At 45.9% G+C, this 17,500-nt stretch overlaps 1 protein-coding gene across 1 annotated transcript in view; it reads right to left on the bottom strand.

Moving 5' to 3' along the window:
* pappab (pregnancy-associated plasma protein A, pappalysin 1b) overlaps window positions 1-17,500 on the bottom strand; it is a 146,636-nt gene that overhangs the window by 29,366 nt on the left and 99,770 nt on the right. Inside the window, exons 17-18 of the mRNA XM_062543798.1 lie at window positions 12,158-12,305; window positions 8,681-8,796 (exon numbers count right to left, since the gene is read on the bottom strand). Of these exons, the coding sequence (XP_062399782.1) occupies window positions 8,681-8,796; window positions 12,158-12,305 (264 nt within the window). The remainder of the gene's footprint in view (window positions 1-8,680; window positions 8,797-12,157; window positions 12,306-17,500) is intronic.

Genomic DNA, 17,500 nt, shown 5'->3' with positions numbered 1-17,500 from the left:
TAGTTCCAACCTTGGCATGGTCGTTTGCTTCAGGGGTGCAACACGCGACTTCCCCATTAAGAAGGAGATATGTACATCCTCTTTTGCATTGTCAAGACGAAGATATGAGACGCATCCATATCCACCTTCTGAAGCATCGCTGAAGTGATGTAATTGAGCAGATGTTACCTGACCAAAGTTCATGGGCTTCATACACCTGCTGACTGCGAGCTCTCTGATGTGATTCAGTCCTGTCAGCCATACCTGCCACATCTGGAAGTAATGTGCTGGTAGCTCTTTGTCCCAGGCATAATTCTGCCTGCACAAGTCCTGCAGGATGCTTTTAGAGCAAAGGTAAGTTGGTCCCTTTCCACATGCCACTGTATGCCGAGAGTTCTCTCCACAGGTAACTCACTGGATTCTAGGTCCAGGTCTTTGACCTCCTTTGCTCGGTCCGCACATCATGATGGCATCAGTTTCAGTCATTACACTCTTCAAACAATCATCAACATAAAAATTGCACTTCATTGTTTCCATTGTTTCTCTGGAGAAGAAGTCTTTGAAGTCCTCTGCAGTCTGTCTTAGGGCGAAACTCGCACAGCTTGGTGAGGATGTTGCCCCGAATATGTGTACAGTCATTCGGTATTCCCCGAGTGGCTGACTTGTGTCACCGCTGGGCCACCACAAGAATCGCAAGAAGTTAACATGCTTCTCAGCAACGCGCACCTGGTGGAACATGCTTTCTATATCTGCCATTAAGGCGATTGGCTCTTGACGAAAGCGAAGAAGAACACCCACCAGATTGCTAGTGAGGTTTGGACCTTGAATGAGTGTGCTGTTTAAAGATATTCCCTGAAAGGATGCTGAGCAGTCAAAGACTACTCTCAAAGTGCCCTTTTTTGGATGGTGCACTCCATGATGTGGGATATACCACTTTTTTCCACTTTCTGCTTTCAGTTCATCGGATGGCACCATCTCTGCATAGCCCTTTTCAATGACACTTTCCAAGAAGGTTGTGTATTCTTCATGATAATGTGCATTTTTTTCCAATTTCCTTTTCAGAGACAGGATCCGTTGCTGCGCCTGCTGGTAATTGTTTGGCATTGTTATATCACTGTCTTTGAAGGGTAACGGTAAGTAATAATGTCCATTCTTCCGTTCCTTCGAACTTTCCATGATTGACATGAATCGTTTGTCTGCTATTGACATCTCTGTTTTTTCCTCAGCTTTCAACTCTGGGAAATCATGCTGATATTGTTGGATCAACAAATCATTCAAATTTGCTACCGATATACGATTAACCACAGTGCATGAATGGATGCCTATTACATCACATGTGGTTTCCTGCATGAGCCCATTGAGGACCCATCCTAAGGGTGTCTTAACAGCGTATGGCCCACTACCTCTACTGTTAATGATTTTCCATGGTTCCATTAGTTTGGCAGCATTTGTTCCAACTAGCAATTCAATGTCAGCGTCCAGTTGTTGTATTTTCACCTCATGGAGGTATTTCCACTTATTTATTGAGTCTTGTCTTGGTATATGATGTTTTGAGACTGGCAGTTTTGTTTGCGTGTAAACCTCTGGGAGCTTATGAAACATCTGGCCTGTCATGTTACTAATTTCAAGACCAGACACTACACTGCTGCTGACTGGCCTCTCTTGCCCCATTGTGCGAAGCATGATTTTGCAGTTTTTTCCCGGAGCGTTTAATTTCCTTTTAAGTGAGTCTGTGCAAAACGTTGCTGAACTGCCAGGGTCCAAGAACGCATAAGTGTGAATGATTTTGTCCGAGTTGAACATCTTCACCTTGACTGGCACAATAGCAAGTGTGCACTCTCTTGTTTCACCAGTGTGCTTGTCATCCTTCACGGACACCATGGCGCTACTTGCAGGTACATGGTCATCCCTCCAGTCATCCTTTTGTTTTTCTCTGTGGATATGCAGAATGGTTGGGTGAGAAAGAGAACACTTTTCACAGGTCATTTTTTTCTTACAGGTTCTGCTGATATGTCCCTTTATCAGACATCCAAAACACATGCCATTTGTTTTCAGATATTCAATTCTCTCACTGTTTGGTTTACTCTGAAAGAGCTCACAGTGTTCAAATGCATGATTCTTTTCACAAAATAAACAAGGCTTTTCAAAAGCAGTGCTGTTTGTGTTTTGTTTCCATTCAGGTTTCCATTCATTGTTTCTTGTGCTAGGTACATGACTAACTGTAGTTGCAAAGCTGGCTCGGTCACTAGGCTTCCTGCCCACTGTTTGAGTTTTGGGCTTTAAGACCGTTTTAGTTTCAACTGTGCTACTACTGCTTAGGTCTCCAAACACTGGATCGAGCATTGCTCTAGACTGTTTCTCTATAAATTCGACCAAGCCTTTGTAGGTCACTCTCTTGTCTTGGTCGTGCATGTTGCACACATTCACACGCCATTTGTCACGCAGCCTAAAAGGAAGTTTGGATGCAATGAGTTTGAGATTGGTAGAGTTCTCCAGCTCTCTTAGACCATCGATGTCTTGCATGGTGTGATAGCAGCTGCGCAGGAAAAGAGCATAAGACCTTAGCCCATTGCCATCTTCAGGCTTTATGATTGGCCAGTTCAAAGCTTTAGTCATGAAGGCAGATGCTATTTTAAACCGATTTCCAAACTGAAGTTCAAGCTGTCTTTTAGCTTCCATATAGCCTACAGTTGGGTCCATGTGCAAAAAACTTGTGACTAGGCTTCTAGGTTGGCCCTTTGTATATTGTTGCAGGTAATACAGACGGTCATCCATAGTAGTGGTGTTTCTTTCTACACACTGCTCAAATGCCTTGATGAAGGTTCTATAATGCAGTGCATCACCGTCAAAAACTGGGATTTCTCTATCAGGAAGAAGGGAGAGTGTTTGCTGTTTGACCAACAATTCAGTTATTTCAGTTTGTTTTCTCAACACGTCAGTAATATGCTCGTTAGCTTGAGTATGTGAACCAGCAAATCGAGCAGGCTGTCTACTGACTACGTGGGAATATCTGGGCTCTTGAGCAAACTGTATGCTGTCTCTTTGGGAAGCTACGGCCTCTCTGTGTGGTGCAGGCCTTTGCGTTGTAGTAGGGATTTTATACTCAGTGGGCATGTCAAATCGGTAACCACTAGGTAAGCTCTTTTCTTCTGACTCCCTGTAAACGCGAGCTTTCGCTTCTGCAGCAACAAGTTCAGATTCCAAAGCAACTCTCTCTCTCCGTGCCTTTAGTTTTGTCTCCTCCATATCCAACTCCAGTTTGTCCGTCAGTACTTTCGATTTTGCCTTTAGTGCTGCGCACTCTGCCTCAGCTCTCAAACGCGCTGATTCTCGCGACGTTCCACTACTGCGATTTGAACTGCGCACGCTTGTGGCCTTACAGCTCTGCAACACACTTAGGCCAGCTTGGGATGCCTCAATAGGTTTAACTTCATTATCCAATTCCAATTCATCTTCTTTGCCTTCGGACCATTTATACACTCCTTCAAGAAAACTTTGATAATGCATCAATTTGGGCTCGTACCAATCAATGTTGTCGGCCTCCTTCTCGAACTCATCTTTTAATAAACTCTGAACGATGTCTTGTAATTCTTTAAATTCAATGAAAAATCCTTCGAACAACTTAATTTGTTTGATCACAGTTTCCTTATCTTGCCCCGCTTCTATTAGACTATTAATTTCATTTTTCTTTCTTGTCAAAACTCCAAGCTTTCCTCTACGAGTAGCTATTAACTTAAACAATTTCTTTTCATCTTCTTCGTTCTGCATTTCTGGCACTTCAGGCTCGAACTCAGACATTGTCGATCTTAACGGAAATCTTTTCACCCAAAGGTGCATAATCTGTAAAAGTCTCTTAAATCAAAGAATACCAAAACGTAAAGTCCGTCTCATTAAAGTTTAAGCGCAACAGCGGCGCAAAGTCAATGTGCGAGCGCGGCGGCCCACATAGTCATTGTGCGAGCACGGCGGCCCACATACAGCTCAACAGTTTTACTCACACCACCAGTGAAGATGCGTGCTTTCTCTAAGGTTAAGTCCATAAATCCCGTAATTCGGAAATATCCACAATGAAGAAGTTGCAGTCTAGTTCTGCCAACGCCAGTAATCCAACACAAGTAATTCCAGTAATTCCAAACGAAAGAGTCCGTAATTCCAAAGCAGCGTGGTCTTTCAAACTGCAGATGGTTTTTCCAAACTGCAGACAGGTTTTCAAACTATGTAGTGCCTTCCAATAAGTCACTTCATCATCTTGACGCCTCAGGGGTTTCAATAGTTCCAAAAACTTACGTCAAAAATGTAGTAAATTAAAGTCCGTTTACTTCAACTTTACAAAACAAATCAAACGTATCAGGTTCCATATCAAATCAACTTCCATACAAACTTCCATATCAACGCTTATAAACAATTGAAAACCATTCGCCTGCTGGCGTCTCCAACCTTCCTACTCTACTCTGATCACCGTCCTTTGTCTAAAACATGCTTGCTAATCAAGACAGGTGAGCCAATTGGGCCCATTTAACCCTTTGTGTGCCATGATAGAGTAAAAGTCTACACAAATATATATCAGCCAGCAGGTGTCATCATCACAATTAAACCAATAACCAAATGGCTCCTACATGCACTGACATTAAAATGTAGATATTTTAGATGACGTTATTCTGTTCTATTGTTGTCAGAGAGTAGCTGACACTGCAACATGGCTGGCCATGGCTGGGAAGGGCTCCTATTGGTAGCTCACTAAGACTTGTGGGAAATGGAGTTCTGGAACAGGTCCAGGTCAAACCTGTTCGCCTCAACTGACCCTGTTCTGGGCGGATGAGGACATACCCACACATATACAGATAGAGAGAGAGAGAGAAAGAGAGAGGGAGAAGGAGAGACGGAGAGAGAGAGAGAGAGGTAGAGAGAGAGACAGAGAGCGAGAGCGAGAGAGGGAGAGAGAGGGAGGGAGGGGGGGGGGGGGGTCTAAACCATAGCAGCATGTAGTACAGTATGTGCTAGAAAAGCTGAGCTGAGATCTGCGATACCTACACTATTCTTAAATCATTAATATAATACTAATAATACCAACCGTATTCTTTAATCATTAATATAATAATACCTACAGTATTCTTTAATCATATACCTACAGTATTCTTTAATCATTAATATAATAATAATAATACCAACATTATTCTTTAATCATTAATATAATAATAATAATACCTACAGTATTCTTTAATCATTCAAATCTGCGATACCTACAGTATTAATACGTTAATAATCTGCGATACCTACAGTATTCTTTAATACTTTAATAATCTGCGATACCTACAGTATTCTTTAATGATTCAGATCTGCGATACCTACAGTATTCTTTAATGATTCAGATCTGCGATACCTACAGTATTAATACGTTAATAATCTGCGATACCTACAGTATTAATACGTTAATAATCTGCGATACCTACAGTATTCTTTAATTATTAACATGATAATAATAATACCTACAGTATTCTTTAATGATTCAGAGCCACGTTGAGCACAGGGTAAGATTTGGAATGTGCTGTCTATGTGTGTGTGTGTGTGTGTGTGTGTGTGTGTGTGTGTGTGTGTGTGTGTGTGTGTGTGTGTGTGTGTGTGTGTAAGATAAGCTAAGGTTTGGTATATGCTGTCTTGTCCACGTCTCATAGAGTAATAGAGGCTCATGGTTTGTGTCTCTCAGGTTAATCCCACACTTAAACACGCTCCTCCAGCAAGGCTCTCACACACACCCACCCACACACACACACACACACACACACACACACACACACACACTTAAACACGCTCCTCCAGCAAGGCTCTCACACACACCCACCCACACACCCACCCACCCACACACCCACCCACACACCCACACACACACACACACACACACACACACACACACACACACACACACACACACACTGAAACACGCTCCTCCAGCAAGGCTCCACCAGCTGCACACACACGGGGGAACCCACCACAGATGCTCAGAAAGCTGCACACACACCGGAGGAAACCATACATGTGAAATGTGTGTTTAGAACTCTGCCTACGTGCATGTGTTTGAACAAGTGTGTGTGTGTGTTTGTTGCGTGCGTGCGTGTGTTAGTGCGTGCGTGCGTGCGTGCGCGTGTGTGTGTGTGTGTGTGTGTGTGTGCATGTGCGTGCGTGCGTGTGTGTGTGTGGTCCTCCCTCTCTCTTGTGGTGTATAAACATCTTGATAAAGGGTGTAATGGAACGAGGTGTGTGTTGGTCGTTACGGTAACATGGGGGATTATGGGGAACGCTGTCCATGTCTCAACAGCCGCACTTAGAACTCTCACACTCACTCTGTTTAGACAGCATGCACACACACACACACACACACACACACACACAGTTAGTTATCAGAGCGTTCACTGCGGGTTGGCCATGTTGCTGCTAATGCTACGTTCTGTTGTACATTCCACAGCACACTTTGGGCCTTATCATGATAGTCTAGAACACTCCACAGCACACTTTGGGCCTTATCATGATAGTCTAGAACAGCACACTTTGGGCCTGATCATGATAGTCTAGAACAGCACACTTTGGGCCTGATCATGATAGTCTAGAACACTCCACAGCACACTTTGGGCCTTATCATGATAGTCTAGAACAGCACACTTTGGGCCTGATCATGATAGTCTAGAACACTCCACAGCACACTTTGGGCCTTATCGTGATAGTCTAAAACAGCACACTTTGGGCCTTATCATGATAGTCTAGAACGCTCCACAGCACACTTTGGGCCTCATCATGATAGTCTAGAACACTCCACAGCACACTTTGGGCCTTATCATGATAGTCTAGAACAGCACACTTTGGGCCTGATCATGATAGTCTAGAACAGCACACTTTGGGCCTCATCATGATAGTCTAGAACAGCACACTTTGGGCCTCATCATGATAGTCTAGAACAGCACACTTTGGGCCTTATCATGATAGTCTAGAACAGCACACTTTGGGCCTCATCATGATAGTCTAGAACACTCCACAGCACACTTTGGGACTTATCATGATAGTCTAGAACACTCCACAGCACACTTTGGGCCTTATCATGATAGTCTAGAACGCTCCACAGCACACTTTGGGCCTGATCATGATAGTCTAGAACGCTCCACAGCACACTTTGGGCCTTATCATGATAGCCTAGAACACTCCACAGCACACTTTGGGCCTTATCATGATAGTCTAGAACAGCACACTTTGGGCCTTATCATGATAGTCTAGAACAGCACACTTTGGGCCTTATCATGATAGTCTAGAACAGCACCCCTACAGTAGGCTATATATTCTACTAGGTTTTAGTAAATAGTGTGTAGTGCAGATGCATGTAGGCTATATATTCTACTAGGTTGTAGTAAAGCGCTGTGTAGTGGAACACCTGTTCCATATGGTCAAGGGCAAGCGAAGCATGTGCCAAAATACCGATGCGCTGTTTGAAGCCACGCTGCACGCCACAAAAGGGAGTGACAGATGTCACTCTTATTGGTTTGAAGGATGTTACGCCCAAAACACACCCATGACTGATTACTGTAAGACACATAGGACTTCCTTGTTGTGCCATCCGCCCAAAGTTTGATAACAAAAACCCTCCCCATGTGGACTGGTAAAGCCACAGCCAGACCTGCCAGTGATTGGATGGCTGGACCAGGGGGTCAGGATTTGACTGATTAGCTTCGCCGATTAGCAAGGCACTTCCTCGTCGCCATTTTCCAGAAATACATCATGTCCGGTGCCGTTTTCCCTGCGTTTTCCTCATGCTGATTGGTGGCTGTTCCACTCTCAGCTCATGCACGAGCTTAGTGTGGGCACGAGCTCTCCTTCTGTACCTTACGTCAATCAGTAACCTGCCACTTAATTGGCTAAGCAAAACGGCACCGGAAACAAGCCCCTTGAAACGCCATGTTGAAGCCTGAAAAAAATCGTTCAATTTTGGCATTTTTCACTAGCCTAGCATTCCCATTGAAATGAATGGGGGCGGGACTTGTTCACTTTCTCCAGTTCTTATAATAGCCGTGTTCAAGTTCAACTCCAAATGACCTTTTGCAGCAACGAGAGCTGCCGGTGGCAGCAGGGGCGGGGATGCAAACGCTGCTATGAAGTTGTACACTCTCTACTTCCCTTAGTGTAGACTTGGCTAGACTTCACCATGTGACGAATCACGAGGCACGGACCCGCACGGACTCTTGTTGATATGGGGAGGCATCTAAACACCTGCACACACGTCAGGGATGTAAAAGCCAATTAGGGCAAAGACCTGACGTCATGAAGGCAGGGTCTAGGCTCCGCTGCTCTCCGCAGTACCTCCAGACCGGCTGCTCTTTTGCGGAGCAGCCGCCTGGCCACGCCTTGCTCCCGCGATAAGTTGAGGCCATGTGATACCGACTGCCGAGTCGAAAACACGCCCATCTAGACCATCGTGGACAGATTTTTAACCACGTGCATCTTGTGCTGCGCAGTTTTTGTGCTGCGCAGCCAACTTGAACGCGCCTAATACCTCCATGGGCTGGACACCTGCACATTCATCTCTACTGCTTCCTGTCCACGTGTGCTGGAACCAATCACAGACTGGCTTATCCACCAGGTGCACCCAGATTGTTGGTCTGATTGGTTGAAGGACTATAGAAAAGCTTACAGAGTCATTTGAACAATGAACCTTGGACTGTACCTGGACTTTGGGGGGGTTCCTCCAGTGGTCCCGCATCAGGTCATCAGTGGACATGTTGCTGGGCAGGATGACCACGTTGTTGTTCTCATTTCTGCACGCCAGCACACACTCCTTTCCTGCACAGGAAACAGCACAGAGCAGAGCAGGGCTAGATTAACCACATGACACACAGAGCAGGACTAGATTAACTACAGGACACACAACATAGGACTAGATTAACTACAGGACACACAACACAGGACTAGATTAACCACATGACACACAGAGCAGGGCTAGATTAACCACATGACACACGGCACAGCACAGGACTAGATTAACTACAGGACACACAACACAGGACTAGATTAACCACATGACACACAGCACAGGACTAGATTAACTACAGGACACACATCACAGGAATAGATTAACCACATGACACACAGAGCAGGACTAGATTAACTACAGGACACACATCACAGGACTACATTAACCACATGACACACAGAGCAAGGCTAGATTAACCACAGGACACACAGCACATCACATGACTAGATTAACCACATGACACACAGCACAGAGCAGAGCAGGACTAGATTAACTACAGAACACACAGAGCAGGACTAGATTAACTACAGAACACACAGCACATGACTAGATTAACTACAGAACACACAGAGCAGGACTAGATTAACCACATGACACACAGCACAGCACAGAGCAGGACTAGATTAACCACTGGACACACATCACATGACTAGATTAACCACAGGACACACAGCACAACACAGGACTAGATTAACCACATGACACACAGCACAGAGCAGGACTAGATTAACTACAGGACACATAGCACAGAGCAGGACTAGATTAACTACAGGACACACATCACAGGAATAGATTAACCACATGACACACAGAGCAGGGCTAGATTAACTACAGGACACACATCACAGGACTAGATTAACCACATGACACACAGAGCAGGACTAGATTAACCACAGGACACACAGCACAGAGCAGGACTAGATTAACTACAGGACACACACAGCACAGCACAGGACTAGATTAACTACAGAACACACAGCACAGCACATGACTAGATTAACCACAGCACAGAGCAGGACTAGATTAACCACAGGACACACAGCACATGACTAGATTAACTACAGGACACACAACACAGGACTAGATTAACTACAGGACACACAGCACAGGACTAGATTAACTACAGGACACACAGAGCAGGACTAGATTAACTACAGGACACACAGCACAGGACTAGATTAACTACAGGACACACATCACATGACTAGATTAACCACATGACACACACAGCACAGAGCAGGACTAGATTAACTACAGGACACACAGCACAGGACTAGATTAACTACAGGACACATAGTACAGAGCGGGACTAGAATAACCACAGGACACACAGAGCAGGACTAGATTAACCACAGGACACACAGCACAGGACTAGATTAACTACAGGACACACATCACATGACTAGATTAACCACATGACACACAGGGCAGAGCAGGACTAGATTAACTACAGGACACACAGCACAGCACAGGACTAGATTAACTACAGGACACACATCACAGGACTAGATTAACCACAGGACACACAGCACAGAGCAGAGCAGGACTAGATTAACCACAGGACACACTGCACAGGACTAGATTAACCACAGGACACACATCACAGGACTAGATTAACCACATGACACACATCACAGGACTCAATTAACCACATGACACAGAGCAGAGCAGGATTAGATTAACCACATGACACACAGCACAGAGCAGGACTAGATTAACCACAGGACACACTGCACAGGACTAGATTAACCACATGACACACAGAGCAGGACTAGATTAACTACAGGACACACATCACAGGACTAGATTAACCACATGACACACAGAGCAGGACTAGATTAACTACAGGACACACATCACAGGACTAGATTAACCACATGACACACAGAGCAAGGCTAGATTAACCACAGGACACACATCACAGGACTAGATTAACCACAGGACACATAGTATAGAGCGGGACTAGATTAACTACAGGACACAGAGCAGAGCAGGACTAGATTACTGTAACTACAGGACACACAGCACAGGACTAGATTAACCACAGGACACACAGAGCAGGACTAGATTAACTACAGGACACACAGCACAGCACAGGACTAGATTAACTACAGGACACACAGAGCAGGACTAGATTAACCACAGGACACACAGCACAGGACTAGATTAACCACATGACACACAGAGCAGGACTAGATTAACCACAGGACACACAGCACAGAGCAGGACTAGATTAACTACAGGACACACACATCACAGAGCAGGATTAGATTGCTGGAGAGCTTCTGCAGCTTGGTTGCATTTCAATTAATTTCAATTTCAGTTAATTCAGTGCTGTGTGTGTGTGTGTGTGTGTTGTGTGTTGTGCAGTAAGTATGTGTGTGTGCGTTGAGTGTTATATGCGTGTATGTAGTGTGTGTATGTTGTGCGCTATGTGTGTGTGCGTGTGTGTGTGTGTGTGTTGTGTGTTATATGTGTCTGTCAGTGTTGTATGTGTGCTATGTGTGTGCATGTTGTGTGTTAGGTGTATGTGTGTGTGTTTGTGTTGTGTGTTATGTGTGTGGTGCATGTGTGCTATGTGTGTGCATGCTGTGTGATAGGGGTGTGTGTCTGTGTTATGTGTGTGTGTGTGTGTGTTATATATATATGTGTTGTGAGTTGTGTGTGTGTGTGCGCTGTGTGTTATATGCGTGTGTGTGTGTTATGTGTGTGTGCGCTGTGTGTTATATGCGTGTGTGTGTGTGTTATATGTGTGTGTGTGTGTGTGTGTGTGTGTGTGTGTGTGTGTGTGTGTGTGTGTGTGTGTGTGTGTGTGTGTGTGTGTGTGTGTGTGTGTGTGTGTGTGTGTGTGTGTGTGTGTGTGGTAGGAAACACACCTAGGCCATGTCCGTGGCTGCAGCTGAGGTGGATGCTGGGGCTGAGGTGGAGGGGGAGGGGTGTGTGTGTGTGTGTGTGTGTGTGTGTGTGTGGTAGGAAACACACCTAGGCCATGTCCGTGGCTGCAGCTGAGGTGGATGCTGGGGCTGAGGTGGAGGGGTGTGTGTGTGTGTGTGTGTGTGTGTGGTAGGAAACACACCTAGGCCATGTCCGTGGCTGCAGCTGAGGTGGATGCTGGGGCTGAGGTGGAGGGGGAGGGGTGTGTGTGTGTGTGTGTGTGTGTGTGTGTGTGGTAGGAAACACACCTAGGCCATGTCCGTGGCTGCAGCTGAGGTGGATGCTGGGGCTGAGGTGGAGGGGGAGGGGTGTGTGTGTGTGTGTGTGTGTGTGTGTGTGTGGTAGGAAACACACCTAGGCCATGTCCGTGGCTGCAGCTGAGGTGGATGCTGGGGCTGAGGTGGAGGGGGAGGGGTGTGTGTGTGTGTGTGTGTGTGTGTGTGGTAGGAAACACACCTAGGCCATGTCCGTGGCTGCAGCTGAGGTGGATGCTGGGGCTGAGGTGGAGGGGGAGGGGGCACTGGCCGGTCAGGTGGGGGCACAGCTGGAAGGAGCCGGTCCAGTTCCCGTCCTTCCTGCAGCGGATCACCGTGGACACGGAACCCTGCAGGAGAACCGCAGAACGTCAACACATCACCGCTAACACACACCTGATAACACACACACCTGATAACACACACACCTGATAACCCCTAACACACACACCTGATAACACACACACCTGATAACCCCTAACACACACACCTGATAACACACACACCTGATAACACTTAACACACACACCTGATAACCCCAAACACACACCTGATAACACACACCTGATAACACACACACCTGATAACCCCTAACACACACCTGATAACACACACACCTGATAACCCCTAACACACACCTGATAACACACACACCTGATAACCCCAAACACACACCTGATAACACACACACCTGATAACCCCTAACACACACACACCTGATAACACACACACCTGATAACCCCAAACACACACCTGATAACACACACACATGATAACCCCTAACACACACACCTGATAACACACACACCTGATAACCCCTAAAACACACACCTGATAACACACACACCTGATAACACACACACCTGATAACCCCTACACACACACCTGATAACACACACACCTGATAACACACACACCTGATAACCCCTAACACACACCTGATAACACACACACACCTGATAACCCCTAACACACACACCTGATAACACACACACCTGATAACCCCTAACACACACCTGATAACACACACACCTGATAACCCCAAACACACACACCTGATAACCCCAAACACACACCTGATAACACACACACCTGATAACCCCTAACACACACACCTGATAACCCCTAACACACACCTGATAACACACACACCTGATAACCCCAAACACACACACCTGATAACCCCAAACACACACCTGATAACACACACACCTGATAACCCCTAACACACACACCTGATAACCCCTAACACACACCTGATAACACACACACCTGATAACCCCTAACACACACACCTGATAACACACACACACCTGATAACCCCTAACACACACTTGATAACACAAACACCTGATAACCCCAAACACACACCTGATAACACACATACCTGATAACCCCAAACACATACACCTGATAACACACAAACTTTATAACACACACACCTGATAACACACACACCTGATAACCCCTAACACACACCTGATAACACACACACCTTATAACACACACACACACACACCTGATAACACACACCTGATAACACACACACCTGATAACCCCTAACACACACCTGATAACACACACACATTATAACACACACACACACACACACCTGATAACACACACCTGATAACACACACACCTGATAACACATACCTGATAACCCCTAACACACACCTGATAACACACACAACTGATAACACACACACCTGATAACACACACACCTGATAACCCCAAACACACACCTGATAACACACACACACCTGATAACCCCTAACACACACACCTGATAACCCCTAACACACACCTGATAACACACACACCTTATAACACACACACCTGATAACACACACACCTGATAATCCCTAACACACACACCTGATAACCCCTAACACACACCTGATAACACACACACCTGATAACCCCTAACACACACCTGATAACACACACACCTTATAACACACACACCTGATAACACACACACACCTGATAATCCCTAACACACACACCTGATAACCCCTAACACACACCTGATAACCCCTAACACACACCTGATAACACAAACACCTGATAACACACACACCTGATAACACACACACCTGATAACACACACACACACACCTGATAACCCTTAACACACACCTGATAACACTTAACACACACCTGATAACCCCTAACACACACCTGATAACGAAAACACCTGATAACACAAACACCTGATGACACACACACCTGATAACACACACACACACACACACACACACACCTGATAACCCCTAACACACTCCTGATAACACACACACACCTGATAACACTTAACACACACCTGATAACCCCTAACACACACCTGATAACACAAACACCTGATAACACACACCTGATAACACACACACACACCTGATAACACACACACACCTGATAACACACACACAGATAACACTTAACACACACCTGATAACCCCTAACACACACCTGATAACACACACACACCTGATAACCCCTAACACACACCTGATAACACAAACACCTGATAACCCCTAACTAACACACCTGATAACACACATACCTGATAACCCCTAACACATACACCTGATAACACACATACCTGATAACCCCTAACACACACACCTGATAACACACATACCTGATAACACATAACACACACCTGATAACACAAACACCTGATAACACACACCTGATAACACATAACACACACCTGATAACACACACACACCTGATAACCCCTAACACACACCTGATAACACACACACCTAGGACCTGTGTACCAGTGCACACCTGGATCTGTGACATCATCAGTATAGGGATTTACCTGGGGGATTTAACCTGATGCCTTAGAACCCTTTAACATGTAAGATAAGATGAGCACTATGTTTACATGTTTAAACATCCAGTCATTTCATTTGCCTCTAATAGTTGATAATGTTTGATCAAATAGAGAAAACAGCTCTCGTCTCTCCGCTAATAGTTGTTAAATAGAGAACACAGCTCTTGTCCTAAGATAGCTCATACACGTGTCCTCTAACAGTTGATAATGTTTGATCAAATAGAGAACACAGCTCTTGTCCTAGATAGCCCACACAGTACACATCTCCTCTAATAGCCCACACAGTACACGTCTCCTCTAATAGCCCACACAGTACACGTCTCCTCTAATAGCCCACACAGTACACGTCTCCTTTAATAGCCCACACAGTACACGTCTCCTCTAATAGCCCACACAGTACACGTCTCTAATAGCCCACACAGTACACGTCTCCTCTAATAGCCCACACGGTACACGTCTCCTCTAATAGCCCACACAGTACACGTCTCCTCTAATAGCCCACACAGTACACGTCTCTAATAGCCCACACAGTACACGTCTCCTCTAATAGCCCACGCAGTACACGTCTCCTGTAATAGCCCACACAGTACACGTCTCCTCTAATAGCCCACACAGTACACGTCTCTAATAGCCCACACAGTACACGTCTCTAATAGCCCACACAGTACACGTCTCCTCTAATAGCCCACACAGTACACGTCTCCTCTAATAGCCCACACAGTACACGTCTCCTCTAATAGCCCACACAGTACACGTCTCTAATAGCCCACACAGTACACGTCTCTAATAGCCCACACAGTACACGTCTCTAATAGCCCACGCAGTACACGTCTCCTCTAATAGCCCACACAGTACACGTCTCCTCTAATAGCCCACACAGTACACGTCTCTAATAGCCCACACAGTACACGTCTCCTCTAATAGCCCACACAGTACACGTCTCCTCTAATAGCCCACACAGTACACGTCTCCTCTAATAGCCCACACAGTACACGTCTCCTCTAATAGCCCACACAGTACACGTCTCCTCTAATAGCCCACACAGTACACGTCTCTAATAGCCCACACAGTACACGTCTCTAATAGCCCACGCAGTACACGTCTCCTCTAATAGCCCACACAGTACACGTCTCCTCTAATAGCCCACACAGTACACGTCTCTAATAGCCCACACAGTACACGTCTCCTCTAATAGCCCACACAGTACACGTCTCCTCTAATAGCCCACACAGTACACGTCTCCTCTAATAGCCCACACAGTACACGTCTCTAATAGCCCACACAGTACACGTCTCCTCTAATAGCCCACACAGTACACGTCTCCTCTAATAGCCCACACAGTACACGTCTCCTCTAATAGCCCACACAGTACACGTCTCCTCTAATAGCCCACACAGTACACGTCTCCTCTAATAGCCCACACAGTACACGTCTCCTCTAATAGCCCACACAGTACACGTCTCCTCTAATAGCCCACACAGTACACGTCTCCTCTAATAGCCCACACAGTACACGTCTCCTCTAATAGCCCACACAGTACACGTCTCTAATAGCCCACACAGTACACGTCTCCTCTAATAGCCCACACAGTACACGTCTCCTCTAATAGCCCACACAGTACACGTCTCCTCTAATAGCCCACACAGTACACGTCTCTAATAGCCCACACAGTACACGTCTCTAATAGCCCACACAGTACACGTCTCTAATAGCCCACACAGTACACGTCTCCTCTAATAGCCCACACAGTACACGTCTCCTCTAATAGCCCACACAGTACACGTCTCCTCTAATAGCCCACACAGTACACGTCTCCTCTAATAGCCCACACAGTACACGTCTCCTCTAATAGCCCACACAGTACACGTCTCCTCTAATAGCCCACACAGTACACGTCTCTAATAGCCCACACAGTACACGTCTCTAATAGCCCACACAGTACACGTCTCTAATAGCCCACACAGTACACGTCTCCTCTAATAGCCCACACAGTACACGTCTCCTCTAATAGCCCACACAGTACAACGTCTCCTCTAATAGCCCACACAGTACACGTCTCCTCTAATAGCCCACACAGTACACGTCTCTAATAGCCCACACAGTACACGTCTCTAATAGCCCACACAGTACACGTCTCTAATAGCCCACAGCAGTACAACGTCTCCTCTAATTAGCCCACACAGTACACGTCTCCTCTAATAGCCCACACAGTACAAGTCTCCTCTAATAGGCCCACACAAGGTACACGTCTCCTCTAAGTAGCCCACACAGTACAACGTCTCCTCTAATAGCCCACACAGTACACGTCTCCTCTAATAGCCCACACAGTACACGTCTCTAATAGCCCACGACAGTACACGTCTCCTCTAATAGCCCACACAGTACACGTCTCCTCTAATAGCCCACGCTAGTGATGCGCGGGTCGGGTATTTTTTCAACCCGCGGGTCCCGCTTTTATGAAATTATTTGGCCCGACCCAGCCCGCCCCGCACCACTGTATCTATTTTGACAACCCAACCCGCCCCGCACCCGCGACTATTACATACTGGGCATTGTAAGTGCTTGGAAACATCGCCCTGTAAACTGGCAACAACAAAGGCTATGCTTATGAGTATGAACGATAATCAGGTCAATATAACAAGATGATAGGCTACACATTTAAAAAATCTAGAAATGCACAGCAAAAACCTAATCTAGGG

Source organism: Sardina pilchardus, chromosome 8 (genome assembly GCF_963854185.1).
Source record: "Sardina pilchardus chromosome 8, fSarPil1.1, whole genome shotgun sequence".
NCBI lineage: Eukaryota > Metazoa > Chordata > Actinopteri > Clupeiformes > Clupeidae > Sardina > Sardina pilchardus.
This window is presented reverse-complemented; position numbering and strand designations above follow the sequence as displayed.